A 19,317-nucleotide genomic window follows, 5' to 3' on the forward strand; every position below is an offset into this window, starting at 1 on the left:
TGGCCGAGGTCCCAGAGGGATGCACGGGGGACGGCATCAAGGACCACTCAAACGGCCTCACCTCCTCCAGCCTCTGCAGAGTAAGCCACGAGCTAAGCCCTTGGTAGGGAAGCAGAATAAAAAGGAAAAGCACCTCTGACCAGATTGGAACTCCCAATTAATCGCTGAGGGGCCCCAGCCCTCAGATGGGTGGGGACAGGCCGGCAGGGCTGGTCCTCGCCACGCCTGGGTGTGCTCTGTGCGGAGTGCTTCCTGGACGTGCCCTCCTGCCCCTCCTCCGCCCTCCGTCCCGCTGCCAGGGAGACCCCGAGGGGACAGCCACGTTGGGGGAGGGAGGGGACAGGACGGCACTGCAAATTTAGCAATAATCAAGGAAATCAAAGGGGTCTGAACAAAGAAAGGAGAATCCAGTTTTACAACCCAACTGAAATTTAAAATTTGTGGGGCTTTTTTGTTTTGCTTTCTTTTTTACAGGTTTAGATAAACAATGAAGGGAGGAAAGGAGAAACCTCTTTGAATAATATATATTTTTAAAAGAACCCCACAAACATAAAAAAAAAAAAAAATTCCTCAGTGTTTGAACCTCTCTTAAGAGTAGTTCAATGAGAGGTCTTGCACCCTAAACAGTTATATCTGGAATTAAGAAAAAAAATCGCAGCTACACACAACAAAGACTAACAGTATTTTTACATAAAAATATTGTGTGTATATATAGAGAGACTTATATATATAATATCTTTTTTGTGGAGATTTTTTTTCTTTTTGTGATTTTTTTCTTTTCCTTTTTTTTTTTTTTTTTTTTTTTTTTTTGGTGCCCAAGTAGAGATAAGATGGGATTGAAACGATGCCCTAGAACAGAATATTCCTTACAAGAGCAATACTTTGAAAAATAACATTTAAAAAATGGTTGAACATACTCGCAACACCTCCAGAAATTCAACTTGGTACAATGAGGAAATAAATAATTGAACCAAATCTTCACCCAAATGACACGGCCTCTAAGACCCAGAGTATGCTGCTGGTGTGACTCTTGCCATCATACAGGGGCTCAAGGTAAAGCAACATGCCCTCCCCCTGCTCTCCACTTCCCAGCCCCTTACACTCCACCTCAGCGATACCCAGAGTCTGTCTTATATTGTTTTTTCTACATTTCTGGCAAGACCTTGCAGCAGACACACACACACACACACACACACACACACACACACACCACACACACACACACACACGTGTGCTATGGGCACACACACACACACACACACACACACACACACACTATACAAACACACACAAAATTTCCCACTCAACCCAGATGCACCAAGTGAGCTGAATAACTTTCAGCCAACCACAATGGTGAAAGACAGAAGCACCAAACAGTCTTTGAAATGGGTCAGTTATTACAATTTAACTTATTTTTCATGTTCTAATTTTCCGCTTTGTGTTACTATTTTTAAAAAGCACAAACGAAAAATGAAGAATTCTTTCCAGATCAATTTAAGGCTTCCCACCAAATGGAAACAGAAGAGGCCTTACACAATATCACATGGGATAAATGTATACCTTTCACAGCCTTAAAATGACAGAACAAATCATTTTTGCCAGTCACTGATTAAGTATTGTGCCTTTAAATTGATGTCATTCTTTTTGCTACTATGCTGAGTTTTATTATTACTGATTCTCTTTAATTACATACATGGAAATCTCCTTTAATTTGCTTTAGAATTTCCTTTTCTTATCGAATTATTAGGGTGGTTTTTGTTTTGTTCTATTATGCTTTTCACCAGGAAACAAATGTGATTCTTAATAGGTGAGCGCTAAAATGGCACCTAGTCGGCCTTCAAGGAGCTTTTCCAACCATCTGAATTTCAAATGGCCCTTTGGCTCCAAGAAGGGGCTGAGAAGTTGGAGGCAGGGACGGGAGAAGGGGGAGAGAAACCAAAAAGAGGGAGGGGTTTCTATGCTTTTGCTTTTGGTCAATTTGTTTTCTTCAATACAAATAATCAGATAGGAGGAATGATTGCTTTGTGTTTTGTTTGTTGGTTGGTTTTTGTTTCGTTTCTAGATCGGTTTCATTTGATTGTTCAATTTTCCCTCTCCCAGTGCAAAAATCACCAGAGAGTTTTGCATGAGAAAACGTGACAGTACTTAATGAAACTCAGCACCTAAGGGCATAAGGCAGTCGAAGGTTTTGTTTGTTTGTTTGTTTGTGTTTGTTTTGTTTTGTTCTTTCAATCAGCACCAATCCCGTAAATGATCTACACTTGGTGTAAGGTATAAAACTTTGTTTTTTCTTTTGGAGTGGAGACAACTCCTCCTTCTCCACCTTATGAACCATAGTGTGGGATTTTTTTCAATACTGTTACTTATGTGTAAAAAACAAAAGAAAGGTTTTCTTTTTGTTTTTACTTACAAAACATAGAGAATATCTTTGTATACATACAGCGACTGGAAAGAAAGCTTATCTGAAGGGGTTGTGACTTATTTTCTTTTTTTTTTTTTTTTTTTTTGTAGCATTGGTGGTGGTGGTAGTGGTGGTGGTAGTTCTGTGTATCGGGGGAAGGGAGGAGTTATATTTCTTGCAAGCGGTGTTTACCGCAAACCAAACTTAAGGTCCCCTTCTCAACCTGGGTCAAGATGCTCTTAGAGTGAAGACTCATACTGCAGCAACTCGTAAAGGAGCGGTCCGTCTCGATACCGAATGCCTACCGCGGCGGGGGTGACATACTGCAGAATGTTAACAGTCCTTCTCAACCTCCTGTCTACAAAATGAGCATCCCAAGCTGGGTATCTCTTTCTTGGCATGTCAATCTTAATGAGGGGCCCTTCTGGGAGGTAAGGACGCCCCAACGGGGTAGCGGGCCCCATGGGTCTCACTTGGAAAACGGGCAAGCAAGTGTCAGCCGTGAGATCCTCCTGTTGTTCCGTTACGGCTCTGGTAGGCGTGACCTGGGTCCCCCGGTACCCAGGGGTCTCAGGCGCCACGGGCTCAACATCGGGGGGCAAAGGGATGCCCCAGAGCAGCTCGGCACAACAGGAGCTGGCCAAGATCTTAACTCGCGGCCCCGTGGGATGCAGCACACCATAATATAAGAGCATCGCTGCAATCCCAGCCACAAAGCTAATAAAGACACAACACAGTGCTGGCACCGCAAAGGAGTCAGTGGTCTCCGGGTCTCTGTAAAAATACCAAAGGAACGTCAAGGCAGCATTCTCGGTCAAGACTATCGTATAATATGCAAACATTCGATATCGAGTCCGCCCTTCCTTGACGTTAAACCAGCAGAAAATGTACACAATCCCTACCACCATGTTGAAGAGGATCTCCTCCCACTTGGACATGCAGAAGTCTGTTCCGCCATGGATGATCCAGAAGGCCATGGCGCACCAGTGAACCACCACGAAGATCCCGAAGTAGAGCTGGAAGATGGAAGCAAAGAGGGCAAAAGAGATAACTCTGGATGAGATGGTGAAGAGGCGCCAGAAGAGGTGGATGAGGGCCCCTCTGTAGCTCATACTCTTCTTGTCGTCCCTGGAGTCCCGCAGCAGCTTGTGATAGGAGGCTAGCACCCAAGCCAGGGACATCAGGGAAGTCACAGAGGAGACACCTGCCGGAAAGACACAAACCCACACAGTCAAAACCGTGGACCTCAATCGCCGGGCACAGCAGGGCTGCCCGCTGAGGAGACGCCCACACACACCACGATCTAAAGGAGGAGGGAGAAAGAAACACAAAATCAGGACCCGAACTTGGAGGCCACGGCTGCTCCCTAAGCCGACAGCTTGTGAAACCTAGCTTTAGTGTCAACGACCCAGTCCAGAACTTTTGGAGATCCACGGCTCAAGAGTGAAGCTGAGGTTGGCGTGCTTTGCCAAGGGGCTGGAGAGCCAGGACCTCTGGGCTGGCTCATCACCTCTGCTGTGGGAGGGAGGGACCCCATGTGTTCTATTGTAAGAGATCATAAGCTCCCGGCGGGGTCGGTGTCCTTGTTCCTAGCAGGCTGTGCTCTCAGGGCAGCCAGTAGAAGGGATCACCGATTGAGAGGACCGAGAGCTTACTAACTGCCCCAAGCTGCACAACTGTTCTACTTTGAGAAGGCTCTGGAGTCACCCTTCACCTTCTCGTCAGCTCACTCAGGGCCAAGGAGCCCTTAAGGGGATCTTCTTCCATCTGGCATTTCCCCATCCACTCCCTAAGGCCGCCCTGATCAAGGACCCGGGGATAGCCTGTGTCTCTCTGACTGCTTTCTCATTCACTCTTGTCTCTCGTGGCCCCCGCAGTCCTTGTTGCCTTCTCCAATCAGCCACTGCTCCAGGTTCCCTGAGGCCTTGACTGGTGAGGCCCTGTCCTTCTCTGCTTCTGTCCTGCAATGAGCAGTGTACCTTGGGCTTTGGGGGTGCCAAGCCCAGCCCGGTGAGCTTTGGCCTCTGCACATCATTACCTACACGTCTCCTCAACGAGCAAGTGAACGTGTCTGATCCCAAGGGACGGTAGAGCAATTTTATTTATGACGCTGCCTATGTGATATCTGTAACTCAATAAAATCTAAACACAATAAACAGTGGCTGGAGTCTCTCCAAATCCACCCATGAGCAGGCAATCACGAGTCAGTCATCGTCATACCATCTCCTCTGGAGCAAGACTCCCTTGCCCCTGTGCTCCTTCAAGCATTATCTCCACTCAGTCCATCTAGCGCCTCTTTTGTTATTCTTCTCTCCCCAGATTTCAGAATTAAATGCAGCTAAATTCAGCTGGAGTCCTGAACACTACCCCATGGGCCACCATCTCCTAATCAAACTCCCCACCTTCACCCCAGAGCACGATTCCCCTACGGCGTTCTTCCAGGCTGACACCAAAGCGACCTGGTCGCTTTCTCTCTTAAGCCCAAAGGTCAGATCCAGGAGCCTCATTCATCAAGGGACCCATGAAGCTGGCCCAGAGCTCCAGCCTTCTGTTGGTCTTTCCCCGGCCCCTCCTCACCTCTCCACTTGAACCTCAGTGAAGGATCAAAGTCCTCTGTCACTCCCTCCCCCCCCCGCCCCACGCATTTGTCCTTCCCCACCCATCCCACGCGGCACCTCCCTTCCAACATTTCAGGGAGATGCACCGGTTTGCAGCTTGCAGAACATTAGAGTCTGATGCCAAAAACCAGTGTGTTGGCAGAGCACAGAAAAAGCCCGGAAGGTTAACTGTGACAATGAGTTTGTGTTGCTTTTGCAATAATCACAGCCAACGTGGAAAATAAAAAGGGAAGAAACAATCCCAATTTCTCCACAGAAGCCAATCTTGAAAACACCTGATGATTTTCCTCTCACTTTTCTGGAAAGTTCTGAACACAATACTTATGTGTGTCCTGCTTTGCCCTTTGTACACACAGGGCATTTCCACCAGCCTCTGCTGAAGCCATGTGGTCTCTTGCGACCATGTCACAGTGGCTATGCTAACCTTTCAGAGCATCCCGTGTTCGTGTTCTTCTGAGGCTGGGGAAGGGAGGGGAATGGGTTCCCTTGGGAGTCACGTGATTTAGGCTACAGGTTTCTGGACGGCAGGGAATGTGCAGTCATCTTGATCGTCTGGGCCAGGCTTATTACCAACACTGGAGCATCCTCGGAAAGCTTCTTTGTGGGATTACCCCTCTCCTGGTGAACCCATTTCTTGATGCTAAAAGTGATACATCTCAGAGGTGGTCTACCGACCCTCAGTGATCAGGGGGAGCTCTACAGCAGCTGAATGGAAAGAAGGCTTGGTTTTTCTGTTTCTTCTAATAAAGCAAAAGGTATTACTTCCCCTGTTTGCAGAGAAGCGCAAGCTCGTGAAGTAAGAAGTTAGCTTTTGCCGAAGCGTGGTCCGATCCAGTCTAACTCTGAGCGTGCTCTTGAACAAACTTGGGGTGCAGAAGCAGGACAGCCCCTCTGCTGTCACCATCCTGATTTCATTGTTCGGTGTGCTGTGATGGTAGCCCCATCCATGCCCCAAATGAGCAAACAGGAATTCAAACGTCCACTGACCACATTGGTGAAGCGAAATTCAATCCTTCATCGTCAATCTATCTTCTGGGTCACCTACGCCACTTCCAGATCCGTGCCTGTGGTTTCAGGGTATTGCAGAAATCACTCCCCTCTGAGCCGACGCACACACTGCCTCGGTCCACGGTCAGCGCTTCTGGAAGTTCTCTCTAGGATGTGGTATGAATGTTCCCCAAACGTCACAAGACATCACTGCTAAATTACAAGGGGGGCTCGGGAGACAGTCACATGGAGGACTGAGAGCTGACACTCGGCCGGGGGCCTGTGGGCTGGCTGATGTCCAGCTCCCGTCTTACCTCTCTGCCTCATCTGTTCCCGACATGGTGAAGTTGTAGATCGCCAAACGTTATATCCTCTGGAGCTTCACAGACCACCCACTTCAGACCCACGCATCCAACAGGAAACAGAGGCTATCCCAGAGAAACCACACACCATGATTCACTGAGCATGTATCTTATTTAGAAGAACCCTGTGATGTAGGCACTTGTTATGGGCAATGTCCCCACCTCTCCCACTCCCAAATTCTTATGTTGAAGCCCTAACCCCCAGGACCTTACTATGTGACTGCATTTGGAGATAGGGCCTTTAAAGAGGCAATTAAGGTAACACGAGATCATTAGCGTGGCCCTAATCCACCCTAATGACTATTGTCCTTATGAGAACAGATCACTTGGGCCCACAGAGATGCCTGGGATGTGCTCACAGAGGAAAGACCACGTGAGGACACAGCAAGAAGACGGCCGTTTGCAAGTCAAGGAGAGAAGCCTCAGGAGAAATCAACCCTGCCGACACTTGATCTTGGACTTCCAGCCTCCAGAGCTGTGAGACAATACATTTCTGTTGTTTTAGCCACCTAGTCTGTGATATTTTATGACAGCAGCCCTAGCAAACTAATACAGCTTTCCAATTCCGTTTTTTGGGTGAACAAGATATTCTTCAAAAATCATATTTCTATCAAGAAGTAGAATTGGAATTCAAACTCAGACTCCATGGCCTTGAAAGTAGCCACTGTGCTAATGGACCCTCCAGATTTAGCCTTAGAAGGGACTGGGCACTCCGGGTACAAAGGATTTGAATCTTTTGCCAAGAGTGGACGGGAGGTGTAGTACCTACAGGTATCTGAGAGAGGCCCCTGATTATGGAGCTAAAAACCAAATTTGAATTCTCTTCCACCTTCCTCAGGAAAGTAACGTTCAAGCCACAAAGAAAGAGATGACTCCAGCAGAATGAACTGAGATCACTTTCCCTCTGTTAAGTGATTAATCTTCAAAGGCCTGCAGCGTATATTATTACAGAGGGAGGAAGTGCAGGGTTTTCCTCCTGCAGTGGCTCAGTTGGAAGATTTCTGTCTGGCCCGAGGTCAACCCAAAAGTCAATGCATTATCCTGGTCAAGACCCCAAGACCACAGCAACCGGCTGTGGAAGCAGCCTCGTGGCCCCCAGTGAAATTCTCAGACAGGCTTGGGCACATTTATGATTCCTCTCACTTACAGCTCCATCATTTTCTGCACTGCAAAGATCAGACTGGAAATTGTAAAACACTCCACGTTCGGCTGTGACGAGCTCTGGGCAGCGACCTTCACGGCTTGCTCGCTTTTCCTGCTGCAGACCAGGAAGGGGGGATTGCAGCCGGCCCACTGGGTGACCCAGGTTCAGCCCCACCATCGGGGAAGTCACTAAGCCAGAGCCTCGTGGGGGCCGCCCCCTGAGAAAGGCTGGGGACAGGGGCCTTGGGGCTCTGATCACCAGACCCGGGGGCTAAGGTTTCCAGAAACAGGATGTCCACACCTTATGACCAACGGATGCAGTTGGAGGCCGTTGACCAAGGAGGGGCAGTCCTCTGGGGAGTCACCATCACCACCAATTTGGTGGTGTCCCTGCAATATCCAAGGGTCACTGTCAGTTGAACTGTTGCCAGTTGGGGAACAAAGCAAAGAATGAGTGTGGATGTCCCACCACGAGAGAAGCAGAGTGACAGGGTGTCTGGGGGAAGGTCGGGACCCTAAAATCAGAGAGGGGTGGGGAGCGGATGGTGCGGAGGCGCCAGGAGGAAAGGTGTGATGCCGTGCGAGGGACCAGGGCGGCAGGAGGGCCGTCATCAGGGGGAGGTAGGCAGGCTGCAGTCTGGCAGGAAGAAGCAGGGCCATGACCCGGATGGACCAGAGCAGAGCAGCACTGGGGCCCAGTGAATGGGAGCCAGAAAGGGGACTTGAGGAGAAACCAAATCGCGAGAGAGTCTCGCCGGGAGAACGCTGCTTGCGGGTTCAAGGAGTCTCTGAGAAGCCGCAGGGGCGCCTGGATTGGCCCCAGGGCTCTTTGTGAGCCAGGGCGAGCGGGGTCCACTGCTGGACTTTGTTTCCCAGAGCGGGGGCGGTGAATGCCCGGCCCTGTCACCAGCTGCCCTGTTCTCCCTTCTGCCACAAAGAGCTCCCTTCTGGTCCCACCGCTCAATCACACACTGGAAAACACTCAAGGAGGAGGGACTGGATGGCGCGCTGAGCAGAGCAGAGCAGGGGCAGGAAGTCAGCTGTGCAGACTCCCAGCTCCCAGATCCCTCCTATCAGCGTGTCTCCGTGGGCAAGTGCCGCCGCTTACAAAGAACAGCTCCCTGGACCCTGCACCCTCTGCCGTGAGATCCCGCCTCTCCCGTCCCTTCTCCAACCTTCCCGAGGGTAACCTCCTGGCTCCCTTAACTCACCCACCTCCCTTCACTCCTGACCCCCGAGTCACAACCGAGAGCTCTCGGTGAGGCTGACAAGCAATTCCTCAGCGTGGCACTCGGAGGACTGGGTCCACGCACCTCCCCCGGACCCTGACGTCTGTCACTTGGGTCTACTCTGTCTTTCACGCTTGACCATTAGCTAGTCCCCACTTATGGCATCCTTCCCCTGCTGGGCCGGTATCCTCATTTTACAGATGAGGAGACTGAGTCTGAAGTTAAGAGATGTGGACGTGGCCACACTCCCGTTCCGACTCACCTAATTTACATGGCATTGTACCCCCATGGGCGGGTCCCCCAGAGATTCCCCAAACCAAGAAACAGGCTCAGGTTGCTGTTTGTCTACCCACACGTCCAGGTCAACGTCTGCTTCTCTCAGCCCTCACTTCCTCCCCCCTTACCGCTGAAGCGAAGGTTTGGGGGACTCCACCACCTGCTCGTCTAATTTCCACTGTCTATTTTCTCCAGATTGAGCTCCTATTAGACGGGCAATTCTTCTCTTTCTACCCATCAAACTTCACCCATCTTCCTACATTTTAAAAAAGCCCAGTCTGTGCTTAGAAATGCTCTCAGGAAAAGATAAGGCAGCTGTGGGCACAGCTCTCTAAGCATCACTGCCTGTCTCCTGCACTAACCTCCACCCAGGAGACACAGCAAGGGAGTGATCTTACAAAGGTACTTTCCTACCCGGGCCACCAGGGAAAGGAAACCAGCCTCAAGGAGGCCATCTGTGAACCAGGCTCAGAGACGTCAAGTGACTTGGCCAAGGTTACACAGGAGTAAGCAAGAGTGCGACCACCGACCCCCGGGATTATCTCACTCCTCACTCACGGTCTGTGTGCTGGGGCCAGTCATCCTGGCTTCCGAGATCCAACCGCCAGATTGGCAGGAATTTTGTGGGCTGGCTGATGTCATGTGAGAGGCCTGAAGTAGGTGTCGTGGGAATATTTACACCACAGAAATTGGTAAACGCTACAAATTAGGGTTCCTTCCAACCCTGCTAAGAACTGGTTGTTAAGCATTTACCAGCACACCCCTTAAGCTTGCTGAACATTGTTGCAAATTAGAGGAGCCTCATGATGCTCTCCTCCACACTTCCAAGCAAATCAGATGCACTGCCTGGCGATCAGTCAGAATTATGTTCTGTAAGTCTGACGTGGCAGCAACAAAGAAATCAATCTCCTTTTTCAACTTACACTGAAAATACATCCACAGTAAATAATTTAAGGTCTAACAGTTTTCTTCGAGCAGTAGACTTCTGCAAGCACTGACATATTCACTTTGGTCCCATTTCTGTGTTTGGAGAGAGTGTGATCCCCCCGTGAGGTTACCACACGGGGTCACCTTAAGACACTCCTGACATTTCCAGACTGACCTTTAGGAAGGGTCAAAATAAAAGATGGCTTCCATCCCTGTGGATGAAACCCTCAGGACAGACACACCGGTGGCTGAGGCAGTCTGAAAAAACCCAAGGCCAGTCAGAGTGGCGAGGTGTCAACATAGGGAGAAGGAAGGGAGGATTGGAATACTTCAGGAAAGCTGACATCTGAGAAATTATACCATACCCTGGCTGAAGAAAATGCTCCTTAACATTAGGGAGATGGTCCAAGGGGCAAAGAATTCAAATCTGGCCACCACAGCAGTAGTCTCTGTTACAGAGCACTGTCTTACCATGGTTTCTGTGACAAATCTCTTTATCGGCTCTGAATTCAGGCTCACTATGTCACCTGCTAACCTCTAATAAGTTTCAATAACAATAATACCCCCTCTACTGAACAGCTGCCTTGGCCCAGACTCTATGCCGTGACACCCCTTAGCCGGATCCTTCTTCCCTATAAATGTATCTGAGGCTGATTTTAAGATGCGGAGATGAAGGCTCACAGTCTAAGCCACTTTTCCATATCAAGTAGTTAAGAAATCACAGGACCGGGATTTGAACACAGGCTACCTAACTCCAAAACTCAGATTCTCTTTCGAATCACTGGAAAGGTATGTCTTCCCATCCACAAGTGAAGGAATTAGCATTCAGGTTTATACATCAATTTCTTACCAATTTGGTTATCGAGCCCCTCTGATCATCTCTGTGAGCACCGATGGCCCATTGGTAGGCCTGCAAAGCCGTGGACCCACCCTGGAGGGCCCTCCCTGAGCCTGCCAGTAAGTGCAGAGGTGGTGACACCTCTTTTTCATCTCTCTTGCCCAGATTGTTGGGGGGACCCCCTAGCGGGTTTCCCTGCATCCGCCCTTGTCCCGACAGGCCGCTCGCAATTCCGCCAAAGTGACTAAGCTGAGGTACGTCTCTCCTCGTGGCCTCCCAGGCATGGCAGCCTGTCAGCGGTGCCTGACTTTCAACCTTTTCCCAGGGAGGATATGCCTTGCTGCCCTGCTGAACTCAGCTGTGCCTGTGGCCTGTCCCAGCCACCGGCACATGAGCAGAATCGTGTGTGTGTCACATCCAGGAGGAAGGGCGTGCTCCCTCACCCCCGCCGCAGTGACCTGTGACAGACGCGCAGCAGCGAGAAATGGACCAAAGTTGTTTTAAGCCAGGGAAATGGTTCTGGCCTCTAAAGCCGGCGCGGCCGGCCTCTCCTACCGACACACCGCTTTGCTCAGGGTTAATGCCGTGGTCCTTATAAGGCCCGTAGGGCCCCTCGTGACACTGCCTGGAGTTACAAGTGTATGCCATCGAGTCCCCAGCCACGCCCTTCACCACTTCCCTTCTCCGATGACCTCAAACCTGAGTCCCTCTCATGGCACCAGGCCTTCATCCTGGGCCCTACGTGAGACGGCCCCTTCCTGCTCCAAGGTCACCTCACGCCAGCTCCTTGCTCCCCCTCTGTCCCATGTGGTCCAGGCATAGTCCCGCCTCAGGGCATGTGCGCTGGCTCTGTCCTCCACCTTGGGGGCCCTTCCCCAGGTCCCCAAGTGTCACCTCACTAAGGCCTTTACCAGAGCTCGGCCTCTCAGCCAGGCCATCGCTGGGCAGCACACTGAAAGCTGCAACCCCCAATGCCTCCCTCACCTTCCAGGCTTAATTTCCCACCTTAGCATCTCCCACCACCTCCATACACTTTCTCTCTTACTCGTTCCCTTTTTCCTTAAGTTCGTACGTACCGTGATGCATGTGAGCCCCCAAGGGCAGCGCAGCAATTGGTCAGGTCCTTCTGAAACTATGTGCAAAACCGTGTGGGTATTTTTCTCACGAGACGGTCCACAGCTGTCCTTTGATTCTCCAAGGGGCCCATAGGGAAAGGGGTCTGTGACCCACCAGCCACCTTCCCTCCCACCGTTCTCCCCAAAGGCGGGAAAGGGGAATTCCCCGGGAGCCTCCATTTATGCCTGTGTCCTTTAGAAGGAAACCTTGAGGGTACAAGACAGAGATGAAGAGGAATAACAGTCAATGAATGTTCCCAATGCAACAGGCATTATGCCAGATACTTTGCATAAGTTATTTCGTTTAATCCTGACAATAACCCCCTGAAGTGTCTACTGGTGTCCCATTTTATAGGAGAGGAGATCAAGGCGCAGAGAGGTTAAAGGATTTGTCTACTTACTGCGTGAAGCATGTCCTTTTATTCTGATGGTTTGCCCTTTGGGGTCTCGCTGATCCTGGAGGGACTGCCCCTCCTAGGTTTAGCAAATGCCTCAAAATAGCAAACCACAAGGGCTTTTCATATGCAAGCCAACCAGTCCAGAACGCACACTTCCTTTATTGGGCTCTGACACTCTGGGCCACTATCCCCCTGTTCTGATCACCCCAGGGCCAGGTACCAGACAACTAGGGACAGCGCTGTGCCCCAGAGCCTCCTGAAATTATTCAGACTAGCCTATGCTAAGCCTGCTTCCCCTGCCTCACTCATTCCTTCCCTGGGAAACCACAATAAAGGCTCTTGCCCACATTTTCCCCTCACTTCCTCCGCCTGTGGACGGACGCTGGTGCTTCCCCAGGTGGCCCCCCACCCCATGGTGTGGCATGCCCTCTCCTCTTGGGATCTGTGAGTAACAAACGATCTTTTCAAGGGCAGTTGTCTCCTGATCTGTTGCCCTTGAGATGCCTAAATAACAACAAAACCTGTCTTTTAAAACAGTTACAACATTAGCAAACTGTTGGAGAGGGAGCTTCAAACCCAGTATCTCCAGCTCCGAAGTCCCCCATGGCCTGGGGTTACAAGGCTCAAGCCACCAGTAATTCCCTTGTCCCATGGGCTCAAATCCAAGCTCCCACTCATGGTGCCCAAGAGCTCTGTGTCTGGGCCCTGCTCCCAGGCCTGTGGTCAGGATCTAGCGATATCAACCCACTCACAGAGGCAGGAGAGCACCGTGGTTCTGAGTGTGTGCTCTGGAACCAGGCTAGATTCTGCCACCCTGCTGTCAAGTTATGCTGGGCATCGGGCCTGTTTGCTCACCTGTAAAAAGGCAACAATAACTGAATGCTCTTCATGAGGTTACTGTAAGGATCAAAAGACAAACGGCTATGCAAGTGTTTAGCTCAGTGCCTGGCACTTGGCAAAGCACGATGCCCACCTATGAGCGGGTGTGAGTAGAGATACAGACCCCCATACGCATGCTCTGTTGTCTCAAGCCCCTTGGCCCTTGCTCGTGTCATCCTTCCCCCCTTTCTTGCTCATCCTCCGGGGCTGAGGTCAGCACCGCCTCCTCCCGGGACCCCCTTCTGACTCCCCCAGGATGCACTGGTACCACCTCTGCACTCTCCACATCATCCTGTGCATTTCTCCTCGATGGCCACTATTTTATAGTCACATTTTCTGCTGACTGTTGTCTTTCTCCCTTAACTGTGACTTCCCTGAGGACAGAACTAACATTTATTCTTGAGGGTAGAAAAACTGGCTTATCCATTCCTGTAATCCCCATGCCTGGTGCAGAGTTGTCACCCAACAAATGTGTCACCTGCACAGATACACTTTCCCAAGCAAAGTCACAAATGCAAACCCCAGAGAACCTTGCTGTTGATGTCCTGACCACGTCTTGTAAACAGCTAGCTTCAATTGCTTAATTAAAGAAAGCCACCTTCCCCGCTATATCAGTGTCCTATGGCTGCTGGAACGAATTATCACAAATTTAGTGGCTTAAAACAGCACAGATTTATTATCTGACAGTTCGGAAGTCAGAGTCTGAAATGGGTTTTATTGGTCCCAATCCAAGGTGTCAGAGGTTTGGGCTCACTCTGTAGGCTCCAGGAGAAAAGCTGTGTCCTTGCCTTTTCCAGCATCCAGAGCTGCATTCCCTGCATCCCTTGGCTCACGGCCCCTTCCTTCCTCTTCAAAGCCAGCAACATAGCATCTTCGACTCTTCCATTTGTTACATCGCCTTCTGTCCCGCTGATCCTTTGTCTCCTTCTTACAAGGACCCCTCTGATTATATCAGATACAGCTGGATAATCCAGAATAATCTCCCATCTCAAAATCCTTAAATTAATCACATCTGCATAGTCCTTTTTGCATAAAGTGCCACGTATAGGATCAGGGGATTAGGAAGTGGACATCCTGAGGGGCCACATTCAGCCAACACCACCCACAATCACCCATTTTAATAGCAGGGCAAAGGTCCTCAATGGGAATGTTACGTTCCCCCATCGCCCCCCACCCCCAGGACATCTGGCAGACTTTCTTGGTTGTCACAGCTCGGGGTGAGGGCGCTATGGGCATCTCGTGGGCAGGAACCAGGGACGCTGCTAAATATTCTGCAGAGCACAGGATAGCTCCCCAATACATGGCAAATGATTTGGCCCCAGATATACTAGTGCTGAGAATGAGAAACCCTGTGATGGGGTTCCTATTCCTATTTCCTCAATGTTCTCAAGTTAAAAACAAACTGTGAACCTGCATGTGTCAAACAGCTGGAGATTCAGGCTTTCTAGAGTTCCTCCTGAGAAGTGCTCAATATCCTGAAAGGGGCCCTTGGGGCGCAGACCGGTGACCCCGGGAGAGGTCATGAGAACAGCATCTCTGCGGTCTGATACCTGGACTGTGAGTCCCTTCTGAGCAGCTGACCATGTGTTGACGGTCACTCTGGGAACACGGGGGAAGGCAACAGCCCCCCTCGCAAGGAGCTTCAAGGTCAAATACTGGTATTTAAAGGACCGGGCAGGAGGAAAGCTAAATCCAGCCCTCTGATTCGGTTGCCTCTTCTTTCTAAGATGCTGTCAGAGCTATCAAAATACCATCTTCACAGCCAACCAGATAAAGGCAAACTTTAGAGAGTCTAGAACAAATGTCAGCCACTCAGCTGGTCTGGCACAAGCCTCGCGGATGCCTGGATCCTGGTGGGCCTGAAGCACACCGTGAAGAAATCCGTCTGCTATCCCTGGAAAGTTCCAGCAAATCCACCCTCACTGAGGAGCTAACAGCCAACCAGTCTCAATGCCCTGATGCTCCCGGACTGACTGCATTTTAACAGAGGCCGTGAGATGCCCTGGAAAGCATGGGCTTTGGTACAAGCAGACTGGGCCTTAGTTTATTGTTTGTGACCCATGAGTAAACACATGGATTTGGAATATTCAATATATAGTTGATATATGTACATCTTTGATGTATTTACATACTATACTATATATTTATATATCTATATATAGTGTATTTATATATCTATATATAGTGTATATATAGACAGAGAGAGACAGACAGAGACAGAGAATGTATATAGTGCAATGTACATACATGGTGAACATATAGAGTGTACATATACAGTATTCTATGGCACTAAAGATGTGCCTACATGTTCTATTCCCCCATACACACATATATAGACTCAATTATATTTGAAATGGTATTATTCATGCATTACTAGTTATTGCCTGTCTCCACTAAAATGTAGGCCCCCGAAGGGCAGAGACCCACCTGCCTGGCTCACCTCTGTTCCCCCAGAGGCTAGCACAGGGCCAGGCGTGCTCAGTGCAGATGTGTTTCAGGGAGCCTGTGTGATGTATTATCATTGACCGTCAGACTTACCTATAATATTTTGACAAAGGCCTAACCTAACTGATTTTCTCATGCAATCATGCCCTCCCAAGAGAGAAGCAGACCTGCAGCCGGGGGCAAGAGCATCTCCAGCTCAATCTCACCTTGCAGGGCCCTGGGATTCCAGGTTTGTAAGTTGGGGGAGAGGAGGGTCCTGCTGGGATTCTAAGCTACAATGATGTAATTTAATCTAAACCCCAAAGTCATTCCCTCACCCGAGACACAAAGTAACCGCATGTGTAACCCTTACCCCTAGTCCCCAGGTGGCTTCCCCTCTAATCTCACAGGGTCCCCACCCATCCCCTCTGAGTAGATTACGGCAGGTACGATTATTCCCAACTTAAAAAGGAGAAACCAAGGCTCAGAGAGGTTAAGTGATGCGTCAGAGATCCCAGCCAAATTAACGGGCAAGGGGGGTGGCTGGAAGCCGGCACCCACAGCTGGAGTTCCCACCTTTTCTCCTGTCACATCCCCCCTCCTCCCCCGCGAACTGCTCCTCCAGCCAACTGGCTCTGCGTCTCCCTGACAGGCCACCGCACGATCTGACCACCGCAAGAGAAATCCTGGGAGAAGAAGGGCTTGGGCCAAGGGCAGGGGCCCCGCCCACTCCTGCACCAGGGACTGAAGGGCGGGGAGGAGGGAGAAGCGGGAGAAACGGGGAGGACAGAGGCGCGAAACTGGCCATCGCAGGCTGACCTCGCCGCTGCTGCTGCGCCCTCGGCACTGCGCTGGGCTGGAACCAGCACTCTCCACGGTCCTGGCCTGGTTAGCCAGGAGGAGCGGCCCCTGGAGCCCTGGAAGGGACTGTGCCGGGAGGCTGGGGAGGGCTCTCAGACCGCTGTGGAGCTCCACGGCAGCTCAGGCGGGCAGCCTGGGGAAGGAAGCCGAGCTGCCAAGCAGGTGACGTCGCCCAGCCAGAGCCCTGCTGAGCAGGGCGGCGATGCGGGCCTCGGAAGGGTGATTGCCAGGGGGCCCCCTTTGTGACAGAAACAAATGTATTTCACTTGCTCCTGACAAAACCCCTCTGAGGCAGGAGTTACGATCCATGGTTTACAAACGAGAACCCCGAGGCTCAAAGAGGTTAAGGGCCTCATGGGACTGATGCAGCTTCTAAGTGCAAACCAGAGTACGAAGCCAGGTCCACACCAGGAGCATTCTACCACTCAAAACAGGAGGCGGCACCTTTTCTTCTAGGTGACAGTCTCAGGAGACTACCGGAGGGACAAGCAGAGAAGGCCTCAAAGTACTTGGTTGTTACTGGGGCAGGTGGGGGGTGAAGGGAATGATGGGGTCCCCAAGAACCGCAGGAGGTGGGGATGGGCTCCATGCGGTCACAGGTTATTACAGCGGGCAGGCTCCTGAACCCCAGGGTCTGGCAGCCTGGGGCACGTGGGGTCTGAACGCACAAGAGGGCCTGGAACTGAGAGAGGACTCAGCTCTCCGCTGGTCAGCGTCAGACCCAAACCTCACCCCAGGTTGGCCATGGAGTGACTGCCTCACCCCTAGGACTCCTCTTGCTGTCCTGACCCACCTAACACCTCCAATTGTGTCTAGAATGGAAAGGATTCCTTTTTTATTTTTACAGATGAAAAAGGTGAGGCTCAGACAGGAAGGAGAACAGCTTACAGGGACTCCCCCCACATTTCCTTCTCGGCGTCTCTTCCATTCCACCCACTCCCCAGGAGTGAGAGATGTGTGACACAGGAAGACACCATTCATGAAATCTGTAGGCCTTCTTTCCTTGGAAATCTTAAGAAATAGAAAAGATCTTTTGAAGATCATTTAATTGCCGTCTTTCCTGGAGCTGGGAGTTCCCACGAGGCCTTGAGTTTGCAGTTGCCTCTAATGTGAATGTCTAGCCTAATAATTAAACATTGCTCCTGTCCGATTCTTGCTCAGATTCCCCCACTTTTCTCTTCCTTAGAGTCACAGCCTGCCAGACTGAAAGGACTTCAGGAGTCCCTCCTGCCCTCACTCATATTACTCAGGCTCAGAGATGAGATGGGAGAGATTTTCCCAGCATCCCTTGCCACGTTCTAGCACAGTGGACTCAGGACCCAGGGCTCCTTCAGCTGCCGCCTCCCTGTGCAGGAAAGCTGGGGGGTGGGAGGCAGGAGAGCAAATCTAAGAAGGGTGACTTGTCTCTGTGGGGCAATGAAACTGTTCTGAGATTGGTCGTGGTGATGGTGACAAGTCCGCAGATACACTAACAGCCATTGAATCGTACACTTCAAGTGGGTGAGTTTTATGGTATGTAAAGTGTATCTCAATAAAGTAGTTTAAAATTTTTAACAAAGCAGAAGAGGAAGAGATGCTCTGCCGGCAGGACCCCCGGGGCAGGGCTGAGCCCAGGCGCGACACACCCACCTTCCCAGCCTCCTGGCTGCTCCCCAAACACTGGAGTCACTTTCTTAGCCCAAGGTCTTGCCCTTGGCTGTTCCCTCCTCTGGTACACTCACCTCCAGAGATCTGTGGGCTGGCTCCCTCCCTCCTTCATATCTTTGCTCAGAGGTCCCCTTCCTGCCACCCCATTGAAGACTGGGAGACCTTCCTGCAGCACTATTGAAGGCTGACACGGCTCTGCTCCCCCGCCCCTCTCTCTTCCCAGCTTTAGAGCTCTGCTGAGTACCCACCATTTTCTAATAGTTGTTTTGTTCGTTGTCTGTCTCTCCCTACAAGAAATGCAAGCTCCACGAGAGCAGGGCTTTCTGTCTGTTTTGTTTATTGCTCATATCTGTCCCCAGCGCCTAGAACCATGCTTGGTGCATAGTAGGTGCTTACTGAATAAGTGGCCCCATTACAGTTACGGCTCAGGCTTCTGAACTGGCAGCACTCGGAGCCTCCCCTGAGAAGCCCCGCTGGTCAGCCTGCCTTGACGTCCCTCTTTGTCCCAACATTTCATGCACAAACATTTTCAGGTGGCCGATTGTTATTTCATCTGTGTTAATTGTAGTGAAATTGATTTAGCCTGCCTTTCTCAAACGTTTTCTGCTGCTTTAAGAACTCTCCCTCATAGGTACATACTGCATTTTCTTTTACACTTAAAATTTGTTAAGAGGGTAGATCTTACATTGTGTTCTTATCACAATTAAAAAAAAAAGAACTCTCCTCTCTTTTTCTCTTGCCTGTTGTTAGGGCAACCTCAGCCAAAAGGCCTCCGAATTGGATGCAAAGTCAAACTACACCGATGCGCCAAAAGTGACGTCTCTGTTTAATATCCTTGCGAACTCTGTTTAAAAGTGTGAGGCTCTCACGTGCTGTTAGACAAGAAGCCCCTGGGAGCTGAAGCAGAATTGTGAGCTGGAGCTGGCTGCTCAGGGCACCCTGTGTGTAGACGCCAAGCAGGTATCTGATGGGCAGGAAGGAGGGGCAGCTTCTCAGAAGGAGACGGAAGCAGAGCTGGGGAGAGTTCATCCCCCGGGGAAACGAGAGAGGCCGAGTCTGTGTTCTGGGGGGAGAAGGAAGGCGTGTCCCTCTTCACTGCAGTTACGGGTGAAGATGCAAGACAGCCAGGGGAAGAGCACGAACAGGGAAGCGCACATCTTCTCCTCTATCTATCCTGGAGGCTAAGACCGAGAAATGCCGAGGTCGGAGGCT

At 50.6% G+C, this 19,317-nt stretch overlaps 1 protein-coding gene across 1 annotated transcript in view; it reads right to left on the reverse strand.

Annotated features, from left to right (window-relative positions):
• Positions 1-2,588: 2,588 nt before the first annotated feature.
• Positions 2,589-19,317, reverse strand: part of XKR6 (XK related 6) — a 276,374-nt gene continuing 259,645 nt past the window's right edge. The window contains exon 3 of the mRNA XM_024130858.1: positions 2,589-3,605. Coding sequence (XP_023986626.1) covers positions 2,641-3,605 — 965 coding nt within the window. The 3' untranslated portion in view covers positions 2,589-2,640. The remainder of the gene's footprint in view (positions 3,606-19,317) is intronic.

The sequence above is a fragment of the Physeter macrocephalus genome, chromosome 9, assembly GCF_002837175.3.
Source record: "Physeter macrocephalus isolate SW-GA chromosome 9, ASM283717v5, whole genome shotgun sequence".
NCBI lineage: Eukaryota > Metazoa > Chordata > Mammalia > Artiodactyla > Physeteridae > Physeter > Physeter macrocephalus.